This window comes from Lepidochelys olivacea, assembly GCF_965140295.1.
Source record: "Lepidochelys olivacea isolate rLepOli2 genome assembly, chromosome: 4".
Taxonomy (NCBI): domain Eukaryota; kingdom Metazoa; phylum Chordata; order Testudines; family Cheloniidae; genus Lepidochelys; species Lepidochelys olivacea.
The window spans coordinates 96,379,098-96,406,344 of NC_140414.1; the positions used below are offsets into that span (position 1 = coordinate 96,379,098).

General features: G+C 45.0%; 1 protein-coding gene across 1 annotated transcript in view; it reads right to left on the reverse strand.

Moving 5' to 3' along the window:
* Positions 1-17,085, reverse strand: part of KIT (KIT proto-oncogene, receptor tyrosine kinase) — a 77,600-nt gene extending 60,515 nt beyond the window's left edge. The window contains exon 1 of the mRNA XM_084626421.1: positions 16,960-17,085. Coding sequence (XP_084482547.1) covers positions 16,960-17,023 — 64 coding nt within the window. The 5' untranslated portion in view covers positions 17,024-17,085. The remainder of the gene's footprint in view (positions 1-16,959) is intronic.
* Between the last annotated feature and the right edge of the window lie 10,162 nt (positions 17,086-27,247).

A 27,247-nucleotide genomic window follows, 5' to 3' on the forward strand; every position in this document is an offset into this window, starting at 1 on the left:
AACCAAGTCCCAAGGGGCAGCCCACAGCAGGGGTATAATGGTTACCATCTCATTTGGGGCCACATCTTACAAATCCCCTGCTGTGGCATATATGCTCCCCTCACGTCTTCTGCTGAAGGCCACTGTGCTGTATCCACCTGCCAGCAACAGACTGCTTTCCTGCCTGGCTTTCAGCTTTCTAGTCTCAGATTGGCCTCTTGCTCACACACAGCCGCTGGCTCTCTCCATCCCAAGCCCAAGCCACTCTGACCTCAGGATGTACTTCTTTTTCCTGTACTCTCAGAATTGTGGCTTGATATTTTCTCTACAGCCCAGCCAGGTAGTGGAAAGTTACCCCAAAATAAGACAGCAGGCTCATTAACATATACTTAGAGCAAATCCTTCCCTCTCCTTCACCCCAATATTCGATAGCAATCGAGCCAATATAAGAACCTGGGTTAATATACAGATTCTTTGTATGAGCTCAACCTTGCACGCTCTTCATAATCTTGATAGTGATAAATGGCTCCTAACTAAGTTGTACTAATATTACACAATGAAAATAATTGATCCATCACAATTTCTAAATAATCAATACTGGGTTTATGGAGAAGAAATGAGAACTGGAACTACCTTTCATATTTTTCCATGACAAGTGCTCTTGGGATCTTAAATTCAAGTAATTACATTTTCAAGATTGTTTGCAAGGCTGCAGTAAACTTGCTGAGACCTATTTCTTGTTCATCTCCTATCTCTTTGAGCACTGACTTCATCTTAAAGGATACCACACAGTTCTTGTTCACCACATTTTTCAGATTCCTATTAAATGCTATATAGGATTTGAAATAAGTTGTGTTGATGACAATGAAAATGTACAATATACTCATGTAAAGTTATGACTGAATCTGGATTTTAGTTCCTTTCACTTAGATTTTTTTTATCCTCCAATTTATGCCAAAAGGAAACAAATAAGGTTACATCTTAAATACCAGTCACATAGGGACAGCTGTAACTTACTTTGGTGTATGAAACTCTCCCAAATTTCTCCAAAGGGGAGAAGGTATTAAATGTTACGTAGTTGAGAAAAGTAATTCCCTTTTGTCCTACCCCATTCCATTGACTAGGCACCCCTCTCATGCTAGACTAGAAGTTTAGCAATGCCAAAACGTCAATTGTCTAGAATTTAATCGGAGAACCATGTCATGTAGCATTTACATTTTGCTTCTCAGTGAATAAGGCCTGCAGAGGTGCCTTTTACTTTGCAAAAGAAAGCTGCCCATGCAGAATTTGTTGCGCCCTCCAAAAAAGGGGAATTAAATGACACTTCAGTATGTGATAAAATACATTATTTTCAAAGGTGCTGCGCACCTGTAGCTCCCAGTGAATCCAACTAGAATCATGAGTATTCAGCATATTTGAAAGACAGGCCTCAGTTGTTTGAGAAAGTACCTTCTCACCCCCTTCCCCAACTTCAGTCTGAGGACTTGTCTACACTTCAAATGCTGCAGCGGTGCAGCTGCATCATGCAGTTACGCTGCTGTAGGACTTCAGTGAAGACGCTACCTACATCACCAGGAGAGCTTCTCCCATGAGCATAGGTACTCTACCTCTCCAGGAGGTGGTAGCTATGTCGACAGGAGAGCTTCTTTCATCGACATAGCACTGTCTACACCAGCAGTTGTTGTACAACATGTCCACACCTCTGAACGACATAGGTATACCAAGGGCTTGTCTATACTGGCACTTTACGGCGCGGCAACTTTCTCGCTCAGCGGTCTGAAGCCCACCCCACCCCCCGCGAGCACATCAAGTTTCAGGGCTGTAAAGCGCCAGTGTAGACAGAACACCAGCGCTGGTAACTGCGCCCCTTGTGGAGGTGGGTTTTTTAGAGCGCTGGGAGAGCTCTCTCCCAGCGCTCTGCCGCAACTACACAAGCCATGTTACCAGAGCTTTAACGTTGCCAGTGTAGACTAGCCCAACATAAGCTGCTAGTGTAGACCAAGCCTTAGAAGGCAAGGTTGAAAACTCAACCTTTCCATTGCTGTCACCAAACACATGTTGCAGGAGCTGCACAAATCAGACTAATCTTTCTACAGAACAAAGTATTTGTTGTCCAATATATTCAACAGAGTTAATATATGTTGATTATGCTTATTCCAAATAATGGTGCTCCTGAGCTACTTGGGGATTGGTCCTGCTTTGAGCAGGGGGTTGGACTAGATGACCTCCTGAGGTCCCTTCCAACCCTGATATTCTAGGATTCTTTAATAGCTGTATTAAAGTTTTGAATTCTTGAATGCTCATGGTCACTAAGGGAAGGACAACAGAGTAAGTTTAACATGGGTATTGCTGTTTATCAAACTTGGTCCTCAACAATCTGTGTCTTTTAACATTAACTTCCTTATCTTTCAAATCTAACACATTGAATAGGAACACAATAAAAGGCGGTGATGGTGTCAAGAATTAAGGTACTACTGGTAAAAACCACAACCCCGTACTCCAATGAGGTGGCTGGGCCCTTTTGGAAAGCAGTGGCTGAGTAGCAAGCCAGGAACTGCAGAGAAGCTGGATGCAGAGCGGAATCCCAGGAACTGCATGCAGAGCTTTCACAGTGGGGAACAGGCTGTGACTGCCAGACTTTACAGCTGAGTGCAGGTCTGTGCAAGACTTTTGAGGGAGCGGAGCAGCAGCAACTGGGTAGGGAGCCAGTGGGTAGGGTCCCCAGTGAGAGACACTAAATGAGCCTGGCCTGGAAACCTGCAAGCTCTGGTTTGCTTGTACAGAGACTGGACTGGAGAGGGCACCCCGGGCCTGAAGAGTCTTAACTCTCGATTAGACTGCCTACAATGCCTAGCTGCTGAATTACCTGCATTGCTTCTCTTGAGTTGCAGTACACCTAGCATGCTACTGGTACATTAGTGGTATGGTATTCTCCAGCACTGAGCAGTCTCAATAATTACAATAGCAACAAAGCATTCTAGATACACACAGTAGTCTTATACAACAGTGAATGTAGATTTTGTGGTAGCAATCTTTCCGTGATAAACAAAATTAATACTGATGCACAACTGAACTAAATCTGATTAGAAAGAATGTCTGAACTTAAAACAATTTAAATGGTTAATTCTTACTAAAATGGACAACCATAGAGTACAGATCTGCGGTGAATATAAACATGGCATTCGCCCAAATAAAATAGCTGCTTGCAGTAACACTTGTAAAATTTGATATTTTACATGTCCTCTAGAATGACATTGCCTTCTAATGTATTGTTTTCTTTTTACTCTAGTTTTCTAAATTGCTAATCAACTAATTGCTCCAATAGTTATTTTTTGCAGCCATTATACATTTAAATAAACAAAATCCAAAATAATTAAGACAGAACAATTAAAATGGATTGAAAAGCATGCTAATGGACAAAATTCGTTTATTCAAATTCTGTTTTTCATTCCTCACGACATTTGCTGGTCAATTCGCTTAATGGATTTTCAATCTCCTCACACTCTTTTTGGTGACATTTACTTTAAAAAGTACATTATCTTTTCAATTCTGTTTCCATTTTAAAAGAATGTTTCTTGTAATGAGCACAGGCTTGAAATGGAGTACTTGTGGCACCTTAGAGACTAACCAATTTATTTGAGCATAAGCTGTCGTGTGAGCTGTAGCTCATGAAAGCTTATGCTCAAATAAACTGGTTAGTCTCTAAGGTGCCACAAGTACTCCTTTTCTTTTTGCAAATACAGACTAACACGGCTGTTACTCTAAGGCTTGAAATGTTGCTTTCTGGATATTTGTGAAAAGGTAGTTCCAACAAAGGCAAGTGAGAAAACTCGGAGCACATAGTTTTTTCCCTTCGGATTGCAACTTGAATCAAAGGTTATTTGGAAAAAGCTCAATTAAGGAAGGAGATGTAGGACTTTTGGCAATGTGAATGATTATTATTTCAAGCCCTGGCAGCAACTTTATTAAAAGGTAGCAATTTCATTAAAGGTGTACTGGTTAGTCATCTATGCATCGCCTTCAGAGGGGTAAAAGATACCAATAACTGTATAATTATGTTATCTGTACTCCTACATTGGACCACATTAAATAATGCATTAGAGGACCAAAGCTTTTTACTATATCTACATATTTTATTTTGTATTAATGTTTTCAACAAAATTACAAAAATGAATAAGCCACACTATATATTATATGCTTTATGCTTTTAGGTTCAGTTTCATTTAGTGAAAAAATGGACACAAGAAATACCCAGCCACAGAATCATGAGATTAGTGTATATTGATTACAAAATGTTGTTTTAGTCATGACATATCTAAGATACTTACATGGCTCCATTACCACATTATGAAAGACATCACACTTGCATATAATGCATCCATATGACACCAAGTCTGTGTGTGTTTCTACATTTAATTGCCCATGTAAACGAATTTTCTTCATTGCATCTGTGTTTGACAATGTTTATATAGTTCTGAATACTCTTAATGTATATTTCCATTTTCTAAATATTGCATAAGCTTTGCTAATATTTGGGATGTTGCTACCCATTTCTTGGTGTTCACTCTAAGACTGAACTCTTCTACCAACTCTTGTATACATATTTTTAAGAGGGGCATCTCTTTGTACTTTGGTCTATAGAAATGCCTTGGTACATATTGCTCCAGTATATATTTTTTATGATTTGTGGCCAGGAAACATTATGTAGGGCAAATTAGCTGCTGGTTGGCAGCATCTCCAGAATTTACCATGGTTAGCAAAACCTGCTTCATGTAGTCGTTCTAGGATTCTGTAAAATCTGTGTAAAGTTTGGTTTTGGAAGTGTCATACAGATAGTGAGTCAGATGCATTTCTGACAATCTGTCATATTTCTTCCCAGTCTACTTTTGACAAGGAAATTTAATAACTAAAACTCCTTTTTTAACTTTTATCTCAGATGTTGGCATGTATTACAAATAAGTCATTTATATATATTGCCTACAAGATTGTCTTTACTTTCCTAAAATATTAACACAGTCCTCTAACGAAGAGTTTTTCTACGCACAGTTTAATTGCGTATGCAGAGTTAATTGTAGGTAGTTGCCCATAGAAAGTGCCATGTGATAGAAGCAGGTGATATGTTTTGCACAAGAAATGGCAGGAATCTAATTAGTCAGTATTTATTGCTTGTTTATTTTTGCATCTACTTGTCCATCTGCTTATAAACACACCTAACTTTGTGCTATCTAGCTAGAGGTATTTTCATCTTTGGCAAAATTAAAGAGGCAGTGAAACAGATTCTGACCTCCACTTACTCCAGTGTAGCTTCATTTACTCAAAGGAGTGACAGTACTATGGATTTACACTGGTGTAAACAGTTCCAAATCTGGCCCTTGTATTCAAAAAGCAAATAACTGCAATGTATCCAAACATGAATGCAAATAAATTTTAGACAGTCTTTGAAGAGATCTCTTTGTGAGAGTCACCATTTTATATTTGCTTAATGTCATGTAGTCAAAGGCTGTGCTTTTTTTGTAACCAACAGTTTGTTTCATTAGCTCATGGCTCAATCCCAATTTTACCACACATCTGCAAGCCCCCTTAAGCTGGTAGTCTACACAGTGTATATATTGTGTACTATACTGCATACAATCTGGGATCCTATGCACATCCCATGCAGGCCATCCCCACCATGTCCCCACCTCCTGCTTGGAATGGTGGTAGCAGAAGAGGCCACGAGATCTGTCTGCTGTAAAGGTGGGGCCAGAAGACCCACTGTTGCTCTTCTTCAGGGAGGCTCAGACCTCCTTCCTCTTCTCCAGCACACTGCTCTGTCTTCAGGGAGGCTGTAGTCCAACCCAGAAAGAGGAAGACTGTAGCCCCACCCACCCAGCAAAGAATCCTGTGTCGTGTGTGTATGGGGCAGGGGCTACATCTGCCATCTCAGTCAAGGGCCCTGCTGGGTTGGTAGCAGGAGCCACACACACACAGATTCCTCTGTTAGGCAAGGTTTTGAAGTGGTGGCAGCCCACTCTACTTCTGGACTACAGGCTACCTGGGTCACTCCTCTTGCTCAGACTAGTGGTCCTTGTCTTCAGACAGGAGGGATGGGTTCTGGTCTAGGAGGAGGGAAACTTCAAGTTTCCCAGTACCTCAGAAGAGAGTCGTGGATATCCACAAGGAGGGCTTCCTGCCACAACTGCAATTTGAATTAATATAAATTGGTCCACTGTAAGTGGCATCCCATTTTGGCATCTTGCATGGATGGAGTGTGCTTTATGGGTGGCACTTGAAAGTGTACAGCTATTTTTATTCCCACAATTTGTCCTCTTTTTACAGCACTGTAACACGTTCTTTCAATATAATATTAACGTAGCTGTGAAGATATCAGAATTAAAGAAAAAATTAGCAATGCATTGTATAATACCTGGAAGTTAGAAGTGCTATGGAATAGGAAACCTTGAGAGTCTGTGCCTCAAAAAAAAAAAAAAAAAAAAAAAAAGCCTACCACCCTATGGGGAAGAAACATTAATTTTGCTGAAGTTAATGTGACATTTTTAAGTTAAAAAATTATACTTTTCCAACCATCAAAAGAATGCTTCTATTCCACATCTGTGTTGCCTTGCTGGCCAGCTTCCAGGGTTTAACAACAGTTTTGTCCTTCCTATCCAACTCCCTTTAAGCCAAATAGTCATACTGGAAGCAGTCAAAACACAGTGTTACCTACTCTCCAACTATTTATGAGTCTTGTGATATTTAGGGTTTGGTTTTTTTTTTCTTTTTTTAAACAGCCTCACCTCCTGGAGTCATGTGAATGTGAGTTTTGGCTTTCATTAAGAAAATTTGCAAGTTTCTAGCCTTCAGAGAAAAACTTGAGAATATTACCAGTGGCACCCTAAAAGCTCAGAAACCAGAAAAACAGAAAACCCAAAACGCATTAATTAAAAAACAAAAAACAAAAAAAAATAGTGATTCATAAGGCAATATCATGATTTGGGTTGTAGATATGATTTTTGAATGTTTAAGGGTTGGCGATATGCAAAGCAACATTTGTTTCTGAGAGGTTTAGTTAATTTGGAGCTTTTCCCTTACAACTCCTTAGTTTTCTGAATGACAGGAGATTACTAAGGAAGTTCCTCTTTAAAACCATCCAGCTCAGGTTCTTCAACTCAGCATTTGTATCAGGCAGTTCACTGGTTAACAGTCCACTATATGCCATGAGGAATACACCAGTTCACCATATGTGGAACATTGCCTGGTTGAGACTACTACCCACAGAAAACAGAAGGAAATGTTGGTCAAAAACACCTCTGTCATCTCTATGCCCAATAGGGTGACCAGACATCCCAATTTTAGGGGACTTGTCCTGCATCCCAACTTTACATAGGTTGGGACGCCCTTTGTCCCGATATCAGGACCATCCGGACCATGTCCTGCTCACCACGTCCTGGGGCAGCTCCTGGTGCCCACCCACCAGCAGGAGTGCTGTGTGCTGCAGGGGCAGGGCTTGCAGGCGCCGGGAGCAGGCAGAAAGCCCTCCGCCCTTCCCCGACCTGCGACCCTAGGAGCCAGATGACCTGCCTGCCAGATGCTTCCCGGGACGGAAGCCACTCCAGGTAAGCATCACCAAGATGTCCCACCTTGCCCCCTGGCAGGTCCCTCTGGCTCTTGGGGTGGGGGGGCTCTGCGTGCTGCCGGCGCCTGCAAGCCCTGCTCCGCGGCTCCAGCAGCTCCCATTGGCGCTTTTCCCGGCCAATGGGAGCCATGGAGCTCGCACTTGTGACGGGCATAGCACGTGTAGTCTGGAGACTCCCCTCGCCATGCTCACCCTAGGAGCCAGAGACCTCCCAGCAGGGCCGGTGAGTGCGGCCAGGGAAGGGGGCAGGGGTGTGATGGTGAGTGTCTGGGAGGTTTGTGGGGGGGTGCTGGGCTGTGAGGGTGTGGAGAGTGCTGGGCAGTGGGGGGGGTTGTGTGTTTTGGGGTACTAGACAGTGGAGGCCTGTTTGGGGGTGTTGGGAAGTGGGGAGATCGGTGTGTATCAGGGCAGTGGGGCATTGTGTAGTTGTGGTAGTGGGGCTGTGGGGAAGGGCACTGGGAGGGAGGGAGGAAGGGGAAATCTGTGTGTATTGGGAAACTAGCGAGTAGGGGCTTCTGTGTGGGTTGCTGGGCAGCTGTGGTGGGGCTGTGGGCAGGGGGCGCTGGGCAGGGTGTGTGTGTGTGTGTGCACAGCACTGTACATTTGTGGTGGAAGGACTGTATGAGGGTTCTGGGCATAGTGGATCCAGGGGGCGCTGGGCAGGGGAGCTGTGTGGCACAGCATGGACCCACCCCCAACAGGAAGGGGCACTCTGGTAGCACAGGACCAGGCAGACCAGTGTGCCTCTGGCTCCAGTCGGGGCTGTGCACCTGTGTCTGTCTCTTCCCCCCCGCCCCCCGAGCTCGCCCAATGTGTCCTGATATTTAACTCTTGCGATCTGGTCACCCTACTGCCCAACCATTGTAACTCATATGTCATGTTTGCAATGAGCACTAATATGGAATGTAACAGCCTATCTGATTCAAATCTGAATTCTCAAATTTCACTTACAAAGCTCTGAAAAACAAACACAAGTCAGCTTTATCTTCCTCAGCTTGTGCATCATCAACCTATGTTCCACTCAGCTCTATCACTGCAGTTATCCCATTTGTCCACTGAAGTTTTCCCAGTATCAAGTATTAGTAGTTCTATTTCATGATTCTGTATTCAGCTGTTGGCTGAGATTTTAAATGCTAATCACTTCATGTTTTCAAATGCAAAACTATAGAAATGTGTGGTTGATTATGTTATTAAATAGTGCTTAATTTTAGTTAAGTTGCCCTCAGGTGATTTGTGAAGAGCAGTACAGCGTTACTTATTGTGCATCTGCATTAGAAAATATCAAAACCAGAAAACATTTATTGGGTAACCTACTTTTTGGAGTAATCCATCAAAATACCAAATAATAAACCCACTATGAGATTAACATTTACTGTACCTTCTAATTATTGTAATCCTGAAAATACGAGTCACATTCACTCTTCAAACACACGTTTACACTATTATTTTATGCTTTTATCACTAACTGCAGCAATCTTAGCCAGTGAGCAAACAATACATTTCAGTTTCCAGTGTAAAATCCCAAACCAATGAGACTACTCATATGTACAGTTAAGCACATGCATGGCTGTTTGCAGAATTGGCTTTTAATAGCAGTTAGGTGCCTAAGTGCCCTTTTGAACACCCTTTCAGTCTGTTAAAATTCATAAATAAAACAAAATACCCCAACAGTAAAAATAGCAAAGCAAAAGAGTTGTTTTAATCAGTTTTCTAACTAGTTCTGCGCATTCTTGTCAAAGTTTGATTTTAAATAAATGAGCAAATGCTTTGGAATGAGAGAAAGGTTTAAACCAGGGGTCTCAAACTCAAATCACCAGGAGGGCCACATGAGGACTCGTACGTTAGCCCCGAGGGCCGCATCACACCCCGGCCCCCAGCTGCCCCCGCCACCCACGCCTGTGGGGTGCAGCAGGGGGCTCAGGGGAGGGGGTTGGGGTGCAGGAGGGAGTGCAGGCTGCAGGAGGCGGCTCAGGGCAGGGAGTTGGGGTGCAGGAGGGAGTGAGCGGTATGGCAGGGGGTTGGGGTGCGGGAGGGGGCTCAGAGCAGGTAGTTGGGGTGCAGGAGGGAGTGAGGGGTGTGGTGGGGGCTTGGGGCAGGGGGCTGGGGTGCAGGAGGAAGTGCAGGGTGTGTCAGGGGTTTGGGGTGCAGGCAGGGGGCTCAGGGCAGGGAGTTAGGGTGCGGGGTGCAGGAGGGGTTCGGGTTCCGTCCCAGCACCGCTTACCTTGAGCGGCTCCAGGGTGGCAGGGGCGCACACTGGGGCCAGGGTAGGCTCCCTGCCTGCCCTGGCCCACACCGCTCCGGGAAGCGGTGGGCACCCTGTCCCTGTGGCCCCGGGGGGAGGGGGAGCAGAGAACTCCATGAGCTGTTCGTGCCTGTGGGTACCTCCCCCGAAGCTCCCATTGGCCATGCGTCCCCATTCCCGGCCAATGGGAGCTTCAGGGGAGGTTACCACAGGCAAGAACAGCTCACGGAGTCTCTGCTCCTCCTGCCCCCGGGGCCACAGGGAAGCGGCAGGCTGCTTCCCGGAGCGGCGCAGGGCCCTCAGCACCACAGGATTGGCAAATCTGCGAGCCAGATCCAAAGCACAGAAGAGCCAGATGTGGCCTGGGGCCATAGTTTGCCCACCCCTGGCCTGGAGCTAGGCTGGGGACGTGTCACGCTGGGGAGGGGATGGGGCGGCGGGGACTGCGGGGAGCTTGGCGGGCCGCAGGGAAGAACTCTGCGGGCCACATGCGGCCCGCGTGTTTGAGACCCCTGGTTTAAACAGAAAACTGGGTTTTCACCTTCAGCTGCAATTCAGCTTTTGCCTTAAACCTCATTCTCCACAGAAAGTTTCACAAGTTCATAAATTGAACAATAATCTGAACACTGAGGAACAGAACAACAATTTTGGGAGGTGGGGGAATCAGGTAGGACACTAGTGGGTAAAAACAAGGCAAAGAGCTATACATAAAATGAAAAATTGTGCCACAATGAAGACTACTTAAAGTAAAAACTCTTTTCAGGATATTAGAACTCATTTCCTCATGTCCTTTTTTAAACAGCTGAAAGAGACTTGAGGAAGTGAGTCAAAATCCTGGAAGATGTTTGCTCTACACTAAAAAGAAAAACAACATCTGTAAAATAACATGTGCATATATACATTGAGAAAGATAATGTGCAATGGCTTCTTCTCTCACGCATTTACCTTCATCAGTGGAGAGTGCAGGACAGCCCAAAAGTGATTACTGTCTCTCTTTACCAAACCAATAACATAATAGATCTTCTGTCATGTACTGTATATAAATGTTGTTGAGCCTCTTTGATGCTTTGAAATTCTTCTTTTTTCCAGATTTTGTTACTTCTTACCTTAAGATTTTTTCAGATTGTTTACTGAAAATTCAGGGTGCAAAGAAACTTTTCTTCAAAATATAAATGCATAGCATTTTATGTTTAGTTAAACTGAATGATAGATTTGTTACAAAATATTTAAAATATTTTGAATCTACAAAGAGTTATACTGTAATTACAACAAATTTCTATATTGTATTAAATTAAAGAATAGAATATACAGAATGTAGAGGCAGCATTAGGCCACAGAACAGAACTGGAAGTCAAGCTAGGTTGAAATTCTTCCATTTACTTTGGTGGGGCTAGGATTTCATTACCAGAGTCTATTCTAGACTTTGCCCCTGGCTTACTGTTCTACCTTGGTCAAGTCACAACCTTTCCGCCTCAGTTTCTCCATCTGTAAAACAGAGTAATACTTACCACTCTTTGTAAAGGGGTAACCCCTCTGATCTACATATGAGCAAGTAAATATTGTTGAAACCACACAATTTGTAAGAAGTTACTGAAGTAAAATGAAAAGTATGTGAAGATTCACCATAGCCTAATTGTGTTAAGAGTTAGAATAATTTATGTCATTGTGTTAGAAAAACAGCACACAGAAATGTCACCAATTTGTATCAATAGTATTTCAATTGGATTTGAATATAAATCCTGCTTCTTCCCAAACCCTGCACATTCTCTGTTACACAGAAATGAGTATATCCTAGAGGAATCAAATGTAGGCACGTGATCACAGTAGTTTCCCAGTGACTCTGGCAGGAAAAGTACAGTATTGCACAATCCTTGACATTTCCATTCTGCTCCTGGCAGCGCTTCGGGCAACCAATATGTGCAGGAGACTCATAACTATACTCACCTATGTAGGAAAGGGAGGAAAATACAAACAGAATTGCTGGGAGATAGAGGTAAAACACACACAGAAATGGAGGGATGGGGAATCAAATAACTTAGCAACAGTCCATCTGAATTTTTAGCAAGCTCCCCCAGGGCTGGCAGGTGTTGGGAACATAATGGAGATAGACACGCACCTTCCAGGCAGAGGGCACACCTTATATTACTGTTTAGTTGTCTGAATAAGAGTGTTGATGGGCTCTGAAAGGAACCATGCCCAATCATAGCAGCAGAGTGAATGGGATGAGAGGATTTTCAGGAAGCCTGGGAGGAATAACAAAAAAGGGCTAGATCCACAAAGGGATTTTTGGCACCTAACTGCCACTTTAGATGCCAAAATGTAGATCCTCAAACACCCTGCTCATGGCTGCAGACATCTAAAGTCCCTAGGTGCCTAAATTTCCTCTGGTAAAGTCCCCCAGGCACCTACAAAAATCTGCCAGTGACCGTCTGCACAGTCACCTTAGGGGGGTGCCTAACTCATGCCTAAGCGTCAGTGCAATCCTGAAGCTGGCCCTGCCCACCTTACCTGTGCGGAAAACCAGTGAACACTGTCAGAAGCCGTTTACATAATCAGGCCTCACACAGTGACAAAACAGTGGAGGAAGTGATAGTTCCAGACCTGTTTATAACTTTTAGCCCAGTGGTCAGGGCACACATCCCAGATGTGGAAGACCTGGTTCAATTCCCCCCACCGCCCCGCAACCTGATGTGGAGAAAGGACTAGAATTGGAGTCATCACCTCCCAGGAGAGGACCCTCACCACTGGGCTGTGGAGTATTCTGGGAATGGTCTCTCTCATACTCTCCCATTAAAACTGTTCCGCTGCATATAAATAATTAAATATGCACAGAAGGAGGCCTGGAACCTGGGTCTCTCACATGGTGATTGCCATAACCACTGGGCTATAGACTCATTCTCACTCTTTTCCACAGCTCTGTGGTTAGGGCACTCTCTTGGGAGGCAGAAGACGCAAGTTCACATCTCTACTCCACAGCAGACAGAGGGGGGAATTGAGCCTGGGTCTTCCACATTCTGGGGCTAAAAGTTATAAGGCAAGGTGCCACCACCTCCTCCATATTTTTAAAGAGAAAGTTTAGGTGCCTAATTTCAGGTGAGTGTTCATAGCTGTGAATCCTGAGCAGAGGGAGGCACCTCCCACCTGCCAAGACATAAGGCATCTGAGGGATAGGGCTTATGAACCCCTTCTCTCCTTGGCATTTCTTATTGGCTAGTCTAGGTGGCTCCCTGTTAAGCTTGCTGACTTTTGTGGGTCCCATTCTTAGATGCTTAACTCTGTCTCATGCATTGTACAGGATGCCTGGTTGCCTAACTCAGGACTGTGAATTCTACTGGGCACCTCACAGAAGCTGTTGCAATGTTGAGTCCAAGTCCCCTCTGGGAATCTAACCTGAAGATTCTAAAAGAACATCCCACAAAAAGAGTGGATGAACTAAAAAAAAAAAGTAAAAGGGGAGAAGATGGCAATAAACTGAGATGCAGAAAACACAAGGACAGGGAAAGGGCACAAAATACCAGCAGCGAAGCGAGGGGACTGAAGGTTTAGTTTGGTACCAATTCATTCTCTTTTTGCAAAAGTCAGGGAGAGGCAGGGGAGGAGAGAAACTCTTGACTATCCGATAAAGAAATTAATTGTGATGTAAAACACGGACAGACACATACACCCCCCCACACACACACATAAACAGACACTTACCCAAAGACAAACATTTTTACTATAGTGAGTCTTACATACTATTCACTTCTCATCCCATTCTAATGCACTAATTCTCATTCACTATTCACTTCTCATCAATATTAGTAAATTCATCTACGGTGCCATTCAAAGCAAATAACTCCAGAAAATGTGTCTGAATCTAATCAAGTAAGTAATCAAGAGAAAGAAATAATCTCCCCTGCACCTTCTACTCCTTGACACAAGAGCCTGGATTTGGTGACCTTCAGGACATGTTGCAAGGCTGACCTGTTTTCCCAGGCTTTTCCTGAGGAAAGGGAGGGCTGATTTGAAGGTCAGGGACAACCAGATGACTACTTAAGGGGCTGGGGTCAGAAATGGTATCTGGAGGTTAGTAGACATTGGGGGAAGTTAAATGTAATTATCTTTTATATGCTTACAAGAAGTTTGGACAGTAACCTCTTGTGGGAGGGGTTGTTAGTTGGTTGGTTTGGTGGCCCTTTCGACCCATGTAATTTCTGTACAAAACTAGAGCACTGAACTGGTATTTCATAAATGTAAAGAAATGTGGGCTACAAACTTAGGCGAGACCATGCTCAGCTTCATCGCACCTAACTTTTAAGCGCCTAGAAAATCACTGGGACTCAAAGCCTGAGTTTAGCACAAAAGCCAGCATGCTAGGTGATGCCTTGCCTAAACTAGCCAATGGGAGATACCAAGCCAATGGTTTATGCTAAGCCCCACCCTTCTTGAGACAGGTACCTGTCTGGGCTGCAGGGAGGCACCTCCCTCCACTTGGAATTCTCAGGCTTGGTCTACACTACAAATTTGTGTGGATATAACTATGTAGCTCAGGGGTGTGGCTTCTCCTGTTGACATAGCTACCACCCCTGTGTCAATGGGAGAAGCTTCACTAAGTAACACAGCTGCACCGGTGCAGCTGCAGCACTGTAAATGTAGACAAGCCCTCAGCTGCAACCCCTATGCCATTTTTGCAAGAAGCCAGGGGGGAAAAGGGCAGGAGGACAACCTCCCTCATAATAACTTTTAGCCCAGTGGTTAGGGTACTCACCTGGGATGTGGAAGACCTGTTTCACATTCCCCATGGGAAGGGATCTGCTATTTCAAGTGAATGCCCTAACCACTGAGCTATAGGAGACTCTGATGTGGGGCTCCCTCACTCATCCTGTTGAAGTTGTTCCACTGTGGCTAAATAATTACAAAATTCAATGCAGGAAGGGGACACCCACTCCCAGTGTGCTAACCACCAGGCTACAGAGTCTCTCTCAGCTGTTCCACTGTGGATACATTAAAGAATCATTGGGCCAGAGAGGGTTATCTGCAAGACCCCACTTTCAAGAATTAGGAGAGAAAAGTTCAACCACCTTTTGTTTTCTGTCACCATGCACTGCTTCCCTCCACCCTTAGCTTCAAATAAGATAAGGGAGGGAGGAATCAATTTTTTTAAGTGGTCAGGCTTCCAATTTTGATTCAAACAGTGAGCTGAATTCATCCCTGGTGCAACTCCTTTAAATCATTAGAGTTATCCAAGGGGTAAATTTAGGCCACTGAGAACATCTGATGGCTTTTCCCCTACACCTCTTTTATTAAACATTTTGATGGGGAAATCCTGAATTTGTCAGCCTGATATATCACAGTTACTACACTGACAGATTGTCATCAGTAGCTTGAGTTGGGTTTGACATTGCCTGACCTTCTATACAATCTAAATCTGGATGATGGCAACTCCTCAGGTTTCACAGACATACTCGTAGAGCAGAGACTGATTCTGCTACCTTTTTCATGTTGAGTACATTCTTTCTACTGCAAGTTGCCCCATTTATTTCAGCAGGACTACCTGCAGATTTAAGCTAAAACTCGGCATAAAGGTGATAGGAATTGCTAAATGCCTGAGTCTGAGTGACCTGTCTAAACAAAAGAGGGCAATAAATTAGAATGACAATGGCATGACAGGTTTCAGAGTGAGGAGCATACATATTTGCTGTCCCATCGGTACCATCAACTCAGTTCTCCAGTACACTAGGCACAGCATGAGTGAAATGACTTAAAAATCCACAAGCCCAGTGCAAGAACTAGAAAGCCTCCTTTAAAAGAGGGCTTGACAGGTATTCTAACTTAGAAAGAACAGGTGATTAAAAGTTTGTCTCTCACAAGACTGACAAAATGCATAAATAGGTTGACTAGGAGATGCTCTACTAAATACAGTCATGTAACAGTGCCCTCAAAATCATCTGTGTAGAAAGAATGAAACCTGTGACATCCCTGACGACTACATTTCACTTACACCTTCGCCTCTGCTGCTGGAAGCTGGACTCCTCCTCTTGGAAGTATTTCTCGTTACCATTTCTACTGTTTAACAGCCATCTGACCACAGGGACACTTTGTACTGATTACGAGATAGTTTACTGCCAAAACAACCCAACCCGGGCAGATGCAAGACCCCTCCCCCACCGACAGATAATAGTTCTCTGAGAAACAAAAAAGGTGCATTAAGTACTAACACTCCTTTCCTGGATGTGGTAGCCAGACTCGCACGCCTGAATAGGAAATACTGTATTACCAAAAAATGCAGCTGCCATTGGCTCGGGAGCAGTGATTGTTTCTGCTTCCCTCACAGTAGCCCATTCGGACACTGCAGGAGCTATCAGGCTACCGCGCTTCCCCCTCCAAAACCAGTGCAAGCCTGGCTTCAGGAAGCACTACAGGAGCATGACGAGACTTGGCATTGGAGGGCAGCAAGGAGAGCTCACGCGCCTCCAAAAATCGCGCTCAAGCTATTCATTGGCAGGACACGCTCTGCAAGGACTTGCCAAAGTTCGTGCAACTGAAACTCAGGCCAGTGGTCAATGCAACGCAACAAATACCCGGCCCCCCGTAGCAGGAGGGACCGCTAAGCAACGCGAGGAACCTGTCCTCTGCGTGAACCGCTGCAGCGCCAGAGTTTTCACAATAAACACAGCTGGCGCGGCGACCTGGTCGATCTTTATCAATGGAGTGAGGTAAGAAAGCCAGGCGCACCTTCCTTCCCAGGCAGAGGCATAGGTGCTGAACTAGGGGTGCCGGGTTTACAGTTTGGTCAATGGCTCTCAGTACCCCACTCCTCCCCCCACACACAAATTGTCCCCGCGCTCCTAGGCAGATGACCAGAAATAACTGTTTGCAATTCTCCACAAACGCCTCCACGCACCCCTGCGCTGCCACCCACCCTGCCTGTCCCAGCGCTGCTCTGGAAGCTGAGGTGCACGAGCTTTGCTAGCCCCTCACCGGCGACTGCGCAGCCCAAGTGCCCGCGGGCGCAGCTGCTGAGTGCTGCCCCTTCCCTCCCCGCTTCTGGGAGCGGCGCACCGGCTCCCCCTGCACACGACGCGGGCCGTTGTAGCGCGGACCCCCCTCCCGGCAGCGGCTAGACCACGCGGCGCAGTCCCACCTGTTGGAAAGCTCAGCAGCAGCACAGCGCCCGCAAGCTCCCAGGCCAGGTAAGAGCCTTTCATGCTGCCGCTGCGCCTTCCCCGGCGCCGCGCTCCTCGCTCCCCGCTCCCCGCGCGGCCACCAGCCTCCCGCGCGCCCAGACAGCTCCGCAGCAGCCGAGTGCAGGAGGGAGAGAGCCGGGAGCGCACAGCCACCGCCGCCCCCAACCTGCTCCTCCTCCAGCCACGCCTCTGCCCTGGCCCCCCTCCTCCCGGATCCCAGTGGCGGGCGGCTCAGGCAAGCACTGCTCGCTCGAGCTTCGCGGCGGGGGGGGGGCTCAGAGCCCCCGAGTCTCACCCGGTTCCAGGACCTCCGTCCCTTTCAGCTGATGCCAAGGGCGGGCCAGAAACTCTGCGGGGTGGCGCCGTGTGTCAGGGAGAGGGGCACAAAAATTAACGGGAATTGGCTTCATACGCTAGAGAACGGGGGAAAGTATCCCGGGAGCCCGCCTAATGCGCCGCATGGAGAAGCGACCAGCCAGCAGCTTGGTCATAGATTTAAGCCTCAGCACTCACAGTAAACTGAGGGCGAAGGGCATGTTAATAGGAAGGATCCGCGTCAATCCTGCGTGTAGCCTCCCTGGGACTTTTCTTTTTTTGTGTATAAATATATAATGTATTCAGTATAGTGTTTCGAAAAATAAGTTCCCATCATCTCAGAATACAAATAAAACACTTAACTGTAAACTCAGCCTGTTACAGTACAACAACTCTATACCTTAGATCTCTTTGGTTGGGCCATGAGCACAAACATCTTTGACCATAGGCTTTGTGTTCTATCACCTAATGGTGCAGTAAAGACTTCTGGTTATTCTCTACTCTAATGTGTACATTCTGTAAAGATTTAATCTTTGTTGTAATGCACAATAAACCCATATTGACTACAGAAATAACTGGTTAGTTCTGGACAAACAGTACATGCAGCAAAAGAATGAATACCCTTTGAATGCCAATCCTGAAAGCCAAAAGATTCACATGCTCCTTGAGTGTAGAAATGTAAGAAGGTAGTTTTAAATTATATGAAATACACCAGTGTTAGGGCAGGATTGGGCCCTAGAAAGAGAGCTCCTTCTTTAATAAAAAGAGCTACTGCTAAACAGAGTCACTTTCCTTTAAGCAAGAACCTGTCATACTATGGGATCAAATATCTCTGCCACAGTGAAAAAAGGGAGGAAATTCTTTACAGAAATAAATATAAATATACATACAGAGATACATTTTTTGTATTTTATAAAAATAATTACATGCTGGCTAATATATAATACGTATATATACCTAAACATAGACATAGGTGTTTAACAGCACTGAAATTCCACTCAGCTTGCCCCCCATAAAAGTATCATAGAGCGATTGACACTAGACAATCAAGACAAAGCCCTACTAATACCTACACGCGCTCACATGCAGCAAGAACTTTTATATACTATTAGACATCCAGAGAGAGAAAAGACACACTTGGGAAGTGTCAAAGAAAACTGTCAAAAAATGTAAAAAAAAAACCAAAAACCTTGTTTATTTTCCATCTGGATGTAGAGAGGGAGATAGGACAACTTTTAACAGGGAAAGTACAACCAGAATCAATGTGGACTTTTTAAATGTCAAGTGTGTCAGTAAAGATCAGAAAAGTTATTGAAAGTAAGTTATTCATTTTCTTTTTTCCAAAACTGTTAGATTTTTCCAAGGTTAACAGCATTGTCCCATATGGTCAGTCATTAGATCAAAGTCTTGTCTTGCATGTTTAAAATGGCTGTCTAAATTTCTCTGTTTTCATTTTAGACAACTAGTCTCTATTGCTGGGCAGATCCTGCCTTTGCCTGCAAAGGAGAATATATTTTTTAAATCAAATAGCATTCTTTAAAATCACATTTCTCACTAGGAGTCAGCCTCAAAATTAATTTCAGAGGGGAGGGGGATTTTAATAACCAAACTTTTAAAAATTTCAGTACAAGTCTATTCACTGCTACTGAGGAAGAGGGTATCTCAGACTCCCTTTATATCTAATTTATAAAATGCTTATTAAAGGCCATTGTCCCTATGATCTTAAATCAGTATTACCATTTTAGTCAAAGAGTTTTCCAGATGTCAAAAGCATAGATACAATCTTCACTAGATCTTTAAAAACTATAAAAACTATATCCTATTCTTAAAGATATGTCTTGTGTTAACACATCCATGGTACCCTATTATAAAAATTGTCCTATAAGTAGAAGCTTAAGCAGAAAATGAAGGTTCTAAACTTCTTGATAAAACCCTTTGTGAGTTTATAGTCTGCAATCTATATTAAGAAAAGAGAAGTTCTTACAAACTACAGGGTCCTGTGTTTTTCCCCTTCGCTACATGTCCGCATAGAAAATCCTGTGGAAGGCTATAGTAATAAGTTTCAGTCAGTAAGGGCACTGTAACCCAGTGCAGTGAATTTGTTTGAAAAGATTTGCAAAAAAGTTATTCTTCCCCAAGTTTTTTTCACTTCTGAGGATGGTGTGTAAAGCAAAAGACCAAAATAGCTTAACGTAACAGGAAAATATACAGAAACAACCCATTTTAGTTACAACTCAGTCCTGTGACCAGTGAGCGTAGAACTCTTGCCTTCACAAAAGCATTCTGCCTCTCATAGGTGTATTTTTATATCATTTACTCAGTGTCTGATTGGGCCTTCAAACTCTAGCCCTGCTACTTCATTCTATTCTGTGTCAGGTCTGAACAAGGAATTAACTCCTTGCTTGCTGGAAATCAAGTCAGCCCTTTACATACTGTGACAGGTTCTGTTATAAGTCATGAAAAATCCTTCTGGGATTTCTTCCAGATGAAATGCTTTGCATATCTAAAAATCTAAATAAGTTATTTGAAAGAGGTTGTCAAGCTTTTTTCCTTCTGAGGTGATTAGATCCACATGAGACTGAGTGAACTCCTCCAATATTTTCCTTAAATTGCATTTTTTGTGAATGAATTACTTTGGTAAATTAATCAAGGGAATATTTCTATCTGCATATAAACTGCAATAAAAATACTCTGAAACCAATAAAAATAATAAAATTCTTGATTGATCTGATGTACATCGGAAGAATGAGTAAGGGAATAAAGCATTTGCTTCTTGGCTATACTCTTCCTACTTGTAGCCCCGTGAGCTGAAAAGCTCAAAGCTTGTGTTTGCTTAACACATTTTAATTTAGTTATTTAGTACTTAGTAAAACTAAAGATGTGCCAAATAAAGCGCCATCAGTGTTTGTCTAGTCCCATTTTGTTTATTTAATGGAGATTTGTCAGTTCCTCTAATCTGTCAAAAAAATGGGGTCAGGGTTACAGAGTTAACCACATCTGGGACTCCTCTTGGTCTCACCGAGCACATCCCCTCTAGGTCAGGCTATCATGTGATTCCCATTCTCAGACTATGTCTTTGTTGTAGTTCCTATGCATCAACCATGATTACTTCAGCAGATCTGATTTACATCCAGATCTACAATTCTGTTCCCTCCGGGAGCAATGATAGTGGTAACCAGTGACAAGACAGCCTTCTTAAATCAGAGTATTGTTTTCTCTGAAATGCTAATGTTCTAATGAACAGTTTAGACTGTACATAAGTCTGGCTTACCAGGTGACTCTAACTTCTTATAGATTCGTCCTCAGGACCTCTCACTGTATCAACCTGTCTCCCTGTCAGAGCTCACTAACAACTTCCTGATCAGCTGCTGGTAATTGATTCCTTCAACAGAAATCAAGTCATGTTTAACTGATTATAGCCCCAGGCTGCTGGAACAATTTGTGTAGTGAGGATGCTGAGAGCCATTGAACCATTGAATGCAACTGATGAAGTGAGCTGTAGCTCACGAAAGCTTATGCTCAAACAAATTGGTTAGTCTCTAAGGTGCCACAAGTACTCCTTTTCTTTTTGCGAATACAGACTAACACGGCTGCTACTCTGAAACCTGTCATTGAACCAAACTGTAACCCATATATAATGGAAACCACTTCAAGCTGCCGCACCCCCAGCACCAATGTATAGCCCTTTGCTCCAGTAATTCACAGCCTTGGCAAAACAAAGTTTGCCATTTACTGGAGACAGAAAGTAGGATCCTCAAAGCTAACAGCTTTCTCCATTGTCTTTCAAGTGTGTGCCTGGATGATCTTAGCTGGAATCATAGGCCTTATCTACACTACCAAGTTTTGTCAACAAAAACTGCCTTTTGTCGACAAAACAATGAATGCGTACACACTGCGATGTGACTTTTGTCAGGAAAAATGCCCAGCTTTGGCAACAAAATACAACCACCCCGACGGGAGACATATATCTTTTTCCTCTAAATTTTTCTTGACAAAGTGCCAGTGTAGACACCACGCTTGATTTCATAACTTTAATTGGCCTTCAGGAGGTGTCCCACAATGCCTATTGTGACCACTCTGGTCAGCAGTTTGAAATCTACTGCCCTGCAGCCAGGTAAACAGCCATCCACCCTTCCCCCTTAAAAGCCTTGGGAATTTTTGAAATTCCATTTCCTGCTGGATCAGTGTGGAGAGGTCTCATCACATCTTCCTAGGTGACCATGATGGGTTATCGAAGCAAACGCTATCCTGCTTGGACCACTGCAGAGCTGTTGAATCTGATCAGTATATGGGGAGAGGAGGCTGTGCAGTCACAGCTGTGCTTGAGCCATAGGAATTGGGATACCTACGGGCACATTTCTCAAGGCTTGTGCGAAAAGGGCTATGATTGGGACATGCTGCAGTGCAGAGCGAAGATAAAGGAGCTGAGGCAGGTGTACCATAAGGCGAGGGAGCAAACCATCGCTCCGCTGCTTCACCTAAGACCTGCAGGTTCTATAAGGAGCTGGATGCTATCCTCAGTGGTGACCCCACCTCCACAAGCCCCGTGCATACTTCGGCAGGCCTGGAGGCGGCAGAAAGAGGACCTAACCTGGAGGATGAAGTTATTGATGAAGAGATGGAGTTAGATGACGATGTGGAATTCCCAGCGGGGTCGCCCGGTGGGGCAGGCAGCCAGGAACTGTTCTCCATTCCAGAGGTGTCTAGCCAGTCTCAGCAATTGCTCTCTGGTGAGCAAGAAGCAGGAGAAGAGACGCCTGATAAGTGGCTGTGGTTTGTGTAGTGTGGAGGTGGGTTCAGGATATAGAAATGTGGAAGGCTGACTGTGTTTCTGTGAGCTGGACATTTCCCCATGTAGCTAATCGGTGTGGCAGAACAGGGTGTTGATGGACACCAAGATCTCACGGGAATCCTCCAGAGAGAGATCTCCAGGAAAGTTTCCTGGAGGTACTCGGTAATCCTTTGCTGAAGGTTCTATGGCAGAGCAGCTTTGTTCCTTCCCCCATTGTAGGAAACTTTCCTGCACCATTCAGCAATCACTTGTACAGGGACCAAAGAGGCACACAGGCGAGCAGCATAGGGAGCAGGGCAAAAGCCACAAGCATGGAGTAGATGTACACTCATTTCCCTTCTTACCCTTAGCAGTGAGATATCTGCTAGAATGACCCCTGCCTGTGGAAAAGTGTGGCAGAATTTTATAATTTTTTCCCTAGTCAGCCGCACCATGACCCTTGCAGAGTGTGTGCTCTTTTCCCCATGTGGAGCACCTCCCTCCCACCACACCAACACTCACTGGGTTTGGGTGTTCGCAGAGATGTGTGCCTGCCATGTTATGTTGCAAAAGGTGTATTTAACTGAAATGTTTCAATGCTGTGTATGAATTTAACAATCCTGCTTCTGTGCATTGTCCCTTATTCTTCAGCAGATGTGGCCTTCAGGAACACCCCCCACACCCCAGCTGAGCATCTCCACCAGATAAGAAAGCGCCCAGGACGCAGCAAAGAAGACATGTTCCATGAATGTTCCAATGCAGAGAAAAGGGAACACAAGGAGTGCTAGGAAGCCAAACGGCAGGACAAAAAAGAGAAGCAGGAGTTTAAGGACGCAACTGAGCGGATGATTAAAGTAATGAAGGAGCAAACACAGATGCTGAAGTCTTTAATAATGCTGCAGATTGAGCAGATCTGTGCCCGCCCTCCCCTGCAGCACACTCAGAACTCTTCCATGTCTCCTCCCCTTCCCCCAACTCCACTTGCACATTCCTTTCCACTTTCCAGGACTTCTCGGTTTCCCCTTCACTCCACCTCCTCGTGCAACTTTCACAATGATAGCTGGACCTACACACAGCTGTGAAAGTCTGCCCTTCCCTGGTTCCTCCTTTCACACCAAGCATCTGTGTGTGTTTGTGTGTGCTGTTTCTTGTGCTGTAAAAGCAAAGTTTTCGAATGGTAACTCATCTTTATTTGTTTCCTACAAATTGAGATTGCAGGCAGTACCAATACATGCACAGGCATTTTAATCATGTGCTTACTGGAATGCCAGGCCCCAAATGTCACCATTCCTTCCTAGGAAAACTACATGTGATGTAACATTGCAGCGCCAATCACAGAGAGATACGTTACTGGTTCTCATTTTCAAAGTGTTGCGTCAAAGCCTCCCTGATTCGAATTGCCCCCCTCCAGGCTCCTCTGATAGCTCTGGTATCTCGCTGCTCAAAATCAGCAGCCAAGCGGGCTGCCTCAACACTGCAGCCCTGAGCAAACCTTTCACCTTAGCTTCACAGAGATTATGCAGTGTACATCACGTGGCTATGACCATGGGAATATTGTCCTCATTAAGGTCTAACCTGCCATAAAGGCATCACCAGTGCACCTTTAATCCGCCAAAGGCACATTCAACTGTCATCTGGCACCTATTCAGCCTGTTGTTGAACTGCTCCTTACTGCTGACCAAGTGTCCCATGTAAGGTTTCATAAGCCATGGCTGTAAGGGGTACGCCGGGTCTCCCAGGATCACTATGGGCATTTCAACATCCCTCACTGTAATCGTCTCGTTTGGAAAGAAAGTTCCCGCTTGTAGCTCTCTGTACATGCCGGTGTTCCTGAAAATGTGTGCATTGTGCACCTTCCCGGACCACCCCGCTTTGATGTCAGTGAAATGCCCATGGTGATCCCACATTTAGTCAATTGCAGGACTGGGCCCTAATGTCTCTGCCCCAGATTAGATGAGGAGTGGCTTTCTTTGAGATATATTGGGCACTTTCACCATTCCTCTCGCATATCCTTGGCACACGGTGGGTTTCTTGGACTCCTGCAGGCTCCTCATTCCCTTACTGGATGCTACAGGGGGTCCCTCTGCAAGAAGTTTTGGGTGCCAGTGGAGGGTGCGGTCCTGGGAGTTGTGCAGGCTCCTCATGGTCACTTGCAGGGAGCGGGAGGTGCTCCACCTCAGCAGCACCCTGGGCGTTAGCCACAGGAGAAGGAAGTGGCCGCTGTTCACAGAGAGGAGCAGTGGCCATGACAGCAGTCAGTCCCTGAAGTCGTTCGGCCATCTGTTCTAGCAGCCTCTCCATTAGGGAATGCTCCTGTTCTCTATGGTGTGCCTCCCGCTCTGTGAACCAATTCATCAGTGTCTCTTCCTGCTGAATGCCTGATCCTCCTGTGCCCTGAGGAGCTCAAACTACTCCTGGTTCTCTGTGTGTGTGCCAATGAGCAGCTCCTTCAGGGTCTTTCTCTGTCTGCCTCTGCTGTTTCTAAAATGCTGCTCCTGCCCTTCTGGCAGAATGTTTTCCCTCTCACCAGTAGAAGGTCCTGCCAAATCTAAGACAAGGGTGGCATTTTGTTTTTTTTTCCCTTTGGAAGAAGCCAAGAAATTCCCCTACATGACATATCTTTGCTATGGAAGGCCACAATATTGTTACTTTTCAGCATTCCAGGAATGTTACTGTTAGTCTATCTTTGGTTCTCAGAAAACTTTTGCAGCCCATGGAGAAGAAGCAGAGGCTACTAATCGTAAGATATATATAATAATATTTTCTGTTAATTAAAATTGTCATAGTGTATCAATGGGAAGTTGGCAGTTCCTTCCAGGGGTTACATTACCTGTTTGCAGATTTCTTCTTTTAAAGGTCAACAATTGGAGACCATAGCAGTTTTCAAGGTACCAGATATGGAAAAGAGAGATGGCTTTCCAGTCCTTTGGAGGAAATCTGGCAATCTATGCCAGAGAGATGTTTCTACTAGTGGACACCCCTCTACATATTGCTGAATGGAGGGTTTTGGTCAGCTATGAAGGAGGACCAAGCAGATTTCCACTGCTGTTGAATCTCAACCCCCACTACGCCAGAAATTTGCTGAAACCAAGGGCTTGACCACAATTTTATTTTGTTCCCTGAAGTTTCAGATCGTCAAGCCCCTGGCCTCTCTGCAGCAAAGGAACACCACACTCTGTTTATCCAACTGCCAGAGTGGCTCCTTCTCCCACCCGTTTCCCCCACCATGTGCAGCATGGCTACATGCAGGCAAAGGACAGATAGCTGGGACAGGGATGGTAAAAACTTTGTAATCTTCCAAGGGAGAAAGGACTAGCTTTTCCTCAGACAAAACAAAGCGTCCCCTTCCTTTGATCACACAAACCCGCCCCCAGCTCCACTTTGTATGGGGATGGTAAAATTGGGGAGAGAGGGAGAAGCACTGCAACTGTGTAATCTTCCAAGGGACAAAAGAGAGCTGATACAAACTTTAAACAAGCTACTGTAATTCCCATACTGTCCCATTCCCAACCAGCACCTTTCTAAGCCCACACACTCCCTTCCCCCAGTCCACAGGACCCTAGGGCCATCGCTGCCTGCATGCTGGCCGAGAATTGCACAGTCACAGGGTCACAATTGTTCATTAATAATCTGTTTTATAGCTTCTGTCAAATGCATAATGGTGGTTCATTAGAAATCAATAAAATCATTGATTTATAGCCAGGTCTTACTCAGAGTTCATGTAAGGTTGAAGCAGAGTGGGGGCTGGGCTTAAAATCAGGAATGTAGCGCCAGAATGAGAGGTAATATTGGTAGGGGTCTGTTGTAACTTACCAGCCTTGGGTTCTGATTCCTGCCGTGGCTCAGGGTAGTCCATGAGCTTGTCAGGTGGGGCTTCCTCAATTGGCTCCTACACACAGAGGTGCAGGATCACATGCTCCTTGTCCTCCAGGTCTTCCAAGGCATCCTCCACGGTCCCTGCTGCCTCCTCACCCAAGTCCTCATCGGGATCCCATTGGACAATGAGGCCAGCAGGGATGAGGAGGGGGTCATGAGCCACTTCAGGATGTGTACTGGGAGCCTATTACAGCACTGGGTCCTGCTTATCATAGAAGGGGCGTGTACAAATGAGCCCCCTGGAGCAACTGTTGGAATCTTTTTCCCTTCTGTGCTTGATGCGTTCCCAGCACTGGGCCAGAATCCGCTCCAGCCTCTGTGAAATTTCCTAGTACACATGTAAGTTCCTGCTGCTCCGGGAGAAGTCATGGAGGACGGTGTACTCTGATCACACACAGATCAGCATCAGGGAGTCGTCAGTGGGCCAAGCGGCTGTTCTCTCAGCAGAATCCATGTTCACCTGTATTGATCAAAAGAGTGCAGTGGAAAGCTGTTCTGAGGTGGTCAGTGCAGCTCGCTACTACCTGTGACAAGGAGGGATAAGGACCTTTATAGAATGTGTCAGGATCACACAGAAAAGGGTTTAGTGCTTTGTGGGAATGGGGCGGGAGGGAGGACAATTGAAACTTGAGACCTGGTACATGCCCTTTACCCCACACTGCACATTGGCATGGGTATGGGACCATGCCACAGCCCAAGGCATGTACTTACTTATCCCCCTCGAGCATGCTAGCTTACTCACCTTCAGACACTTGCGTGTGGGATTTAGATGTGGAAAATAGGGAGGTTATGGCACAACCACGGGAACTGACGTACAGTTGCCAGTGTAGATGTAGCCCTACTGTTATCAATGACCTCAGCAACTGGGTATTTTTAGGAAGCCTCCCATCTGCTGACTACACACTACCTTGCTTAGTTTGTGCTAAGAGACTGGCATGTGATCTAGTAAAATACAGGCTGTGTCTGTGTACTTTGCAAGCTTGTTAGGCAATGCTTGCAGACATTGAGTGTTCCATACCAGTTAGTGACTAAGTAGCTCTATCAAGATCTATTTGCTTCCCATACTTTACAAGCTCTATTCAGTGTGTATGGGAAACTTTTCAGATCCTTGAATCAGATTCTGTGGTCTACAGAGCTTATATATTCTACAGGCATACTTCAGAATTTGTCATTTCCTTTGACTAAAGAGTAAGGCCATGTCTACACTAGAGACCTTACAGCAGCACGGCTGAACCGATGCAGTTGCGCCACTGTAAGATCTCCCTTGTAGCTGTCATAGGCAC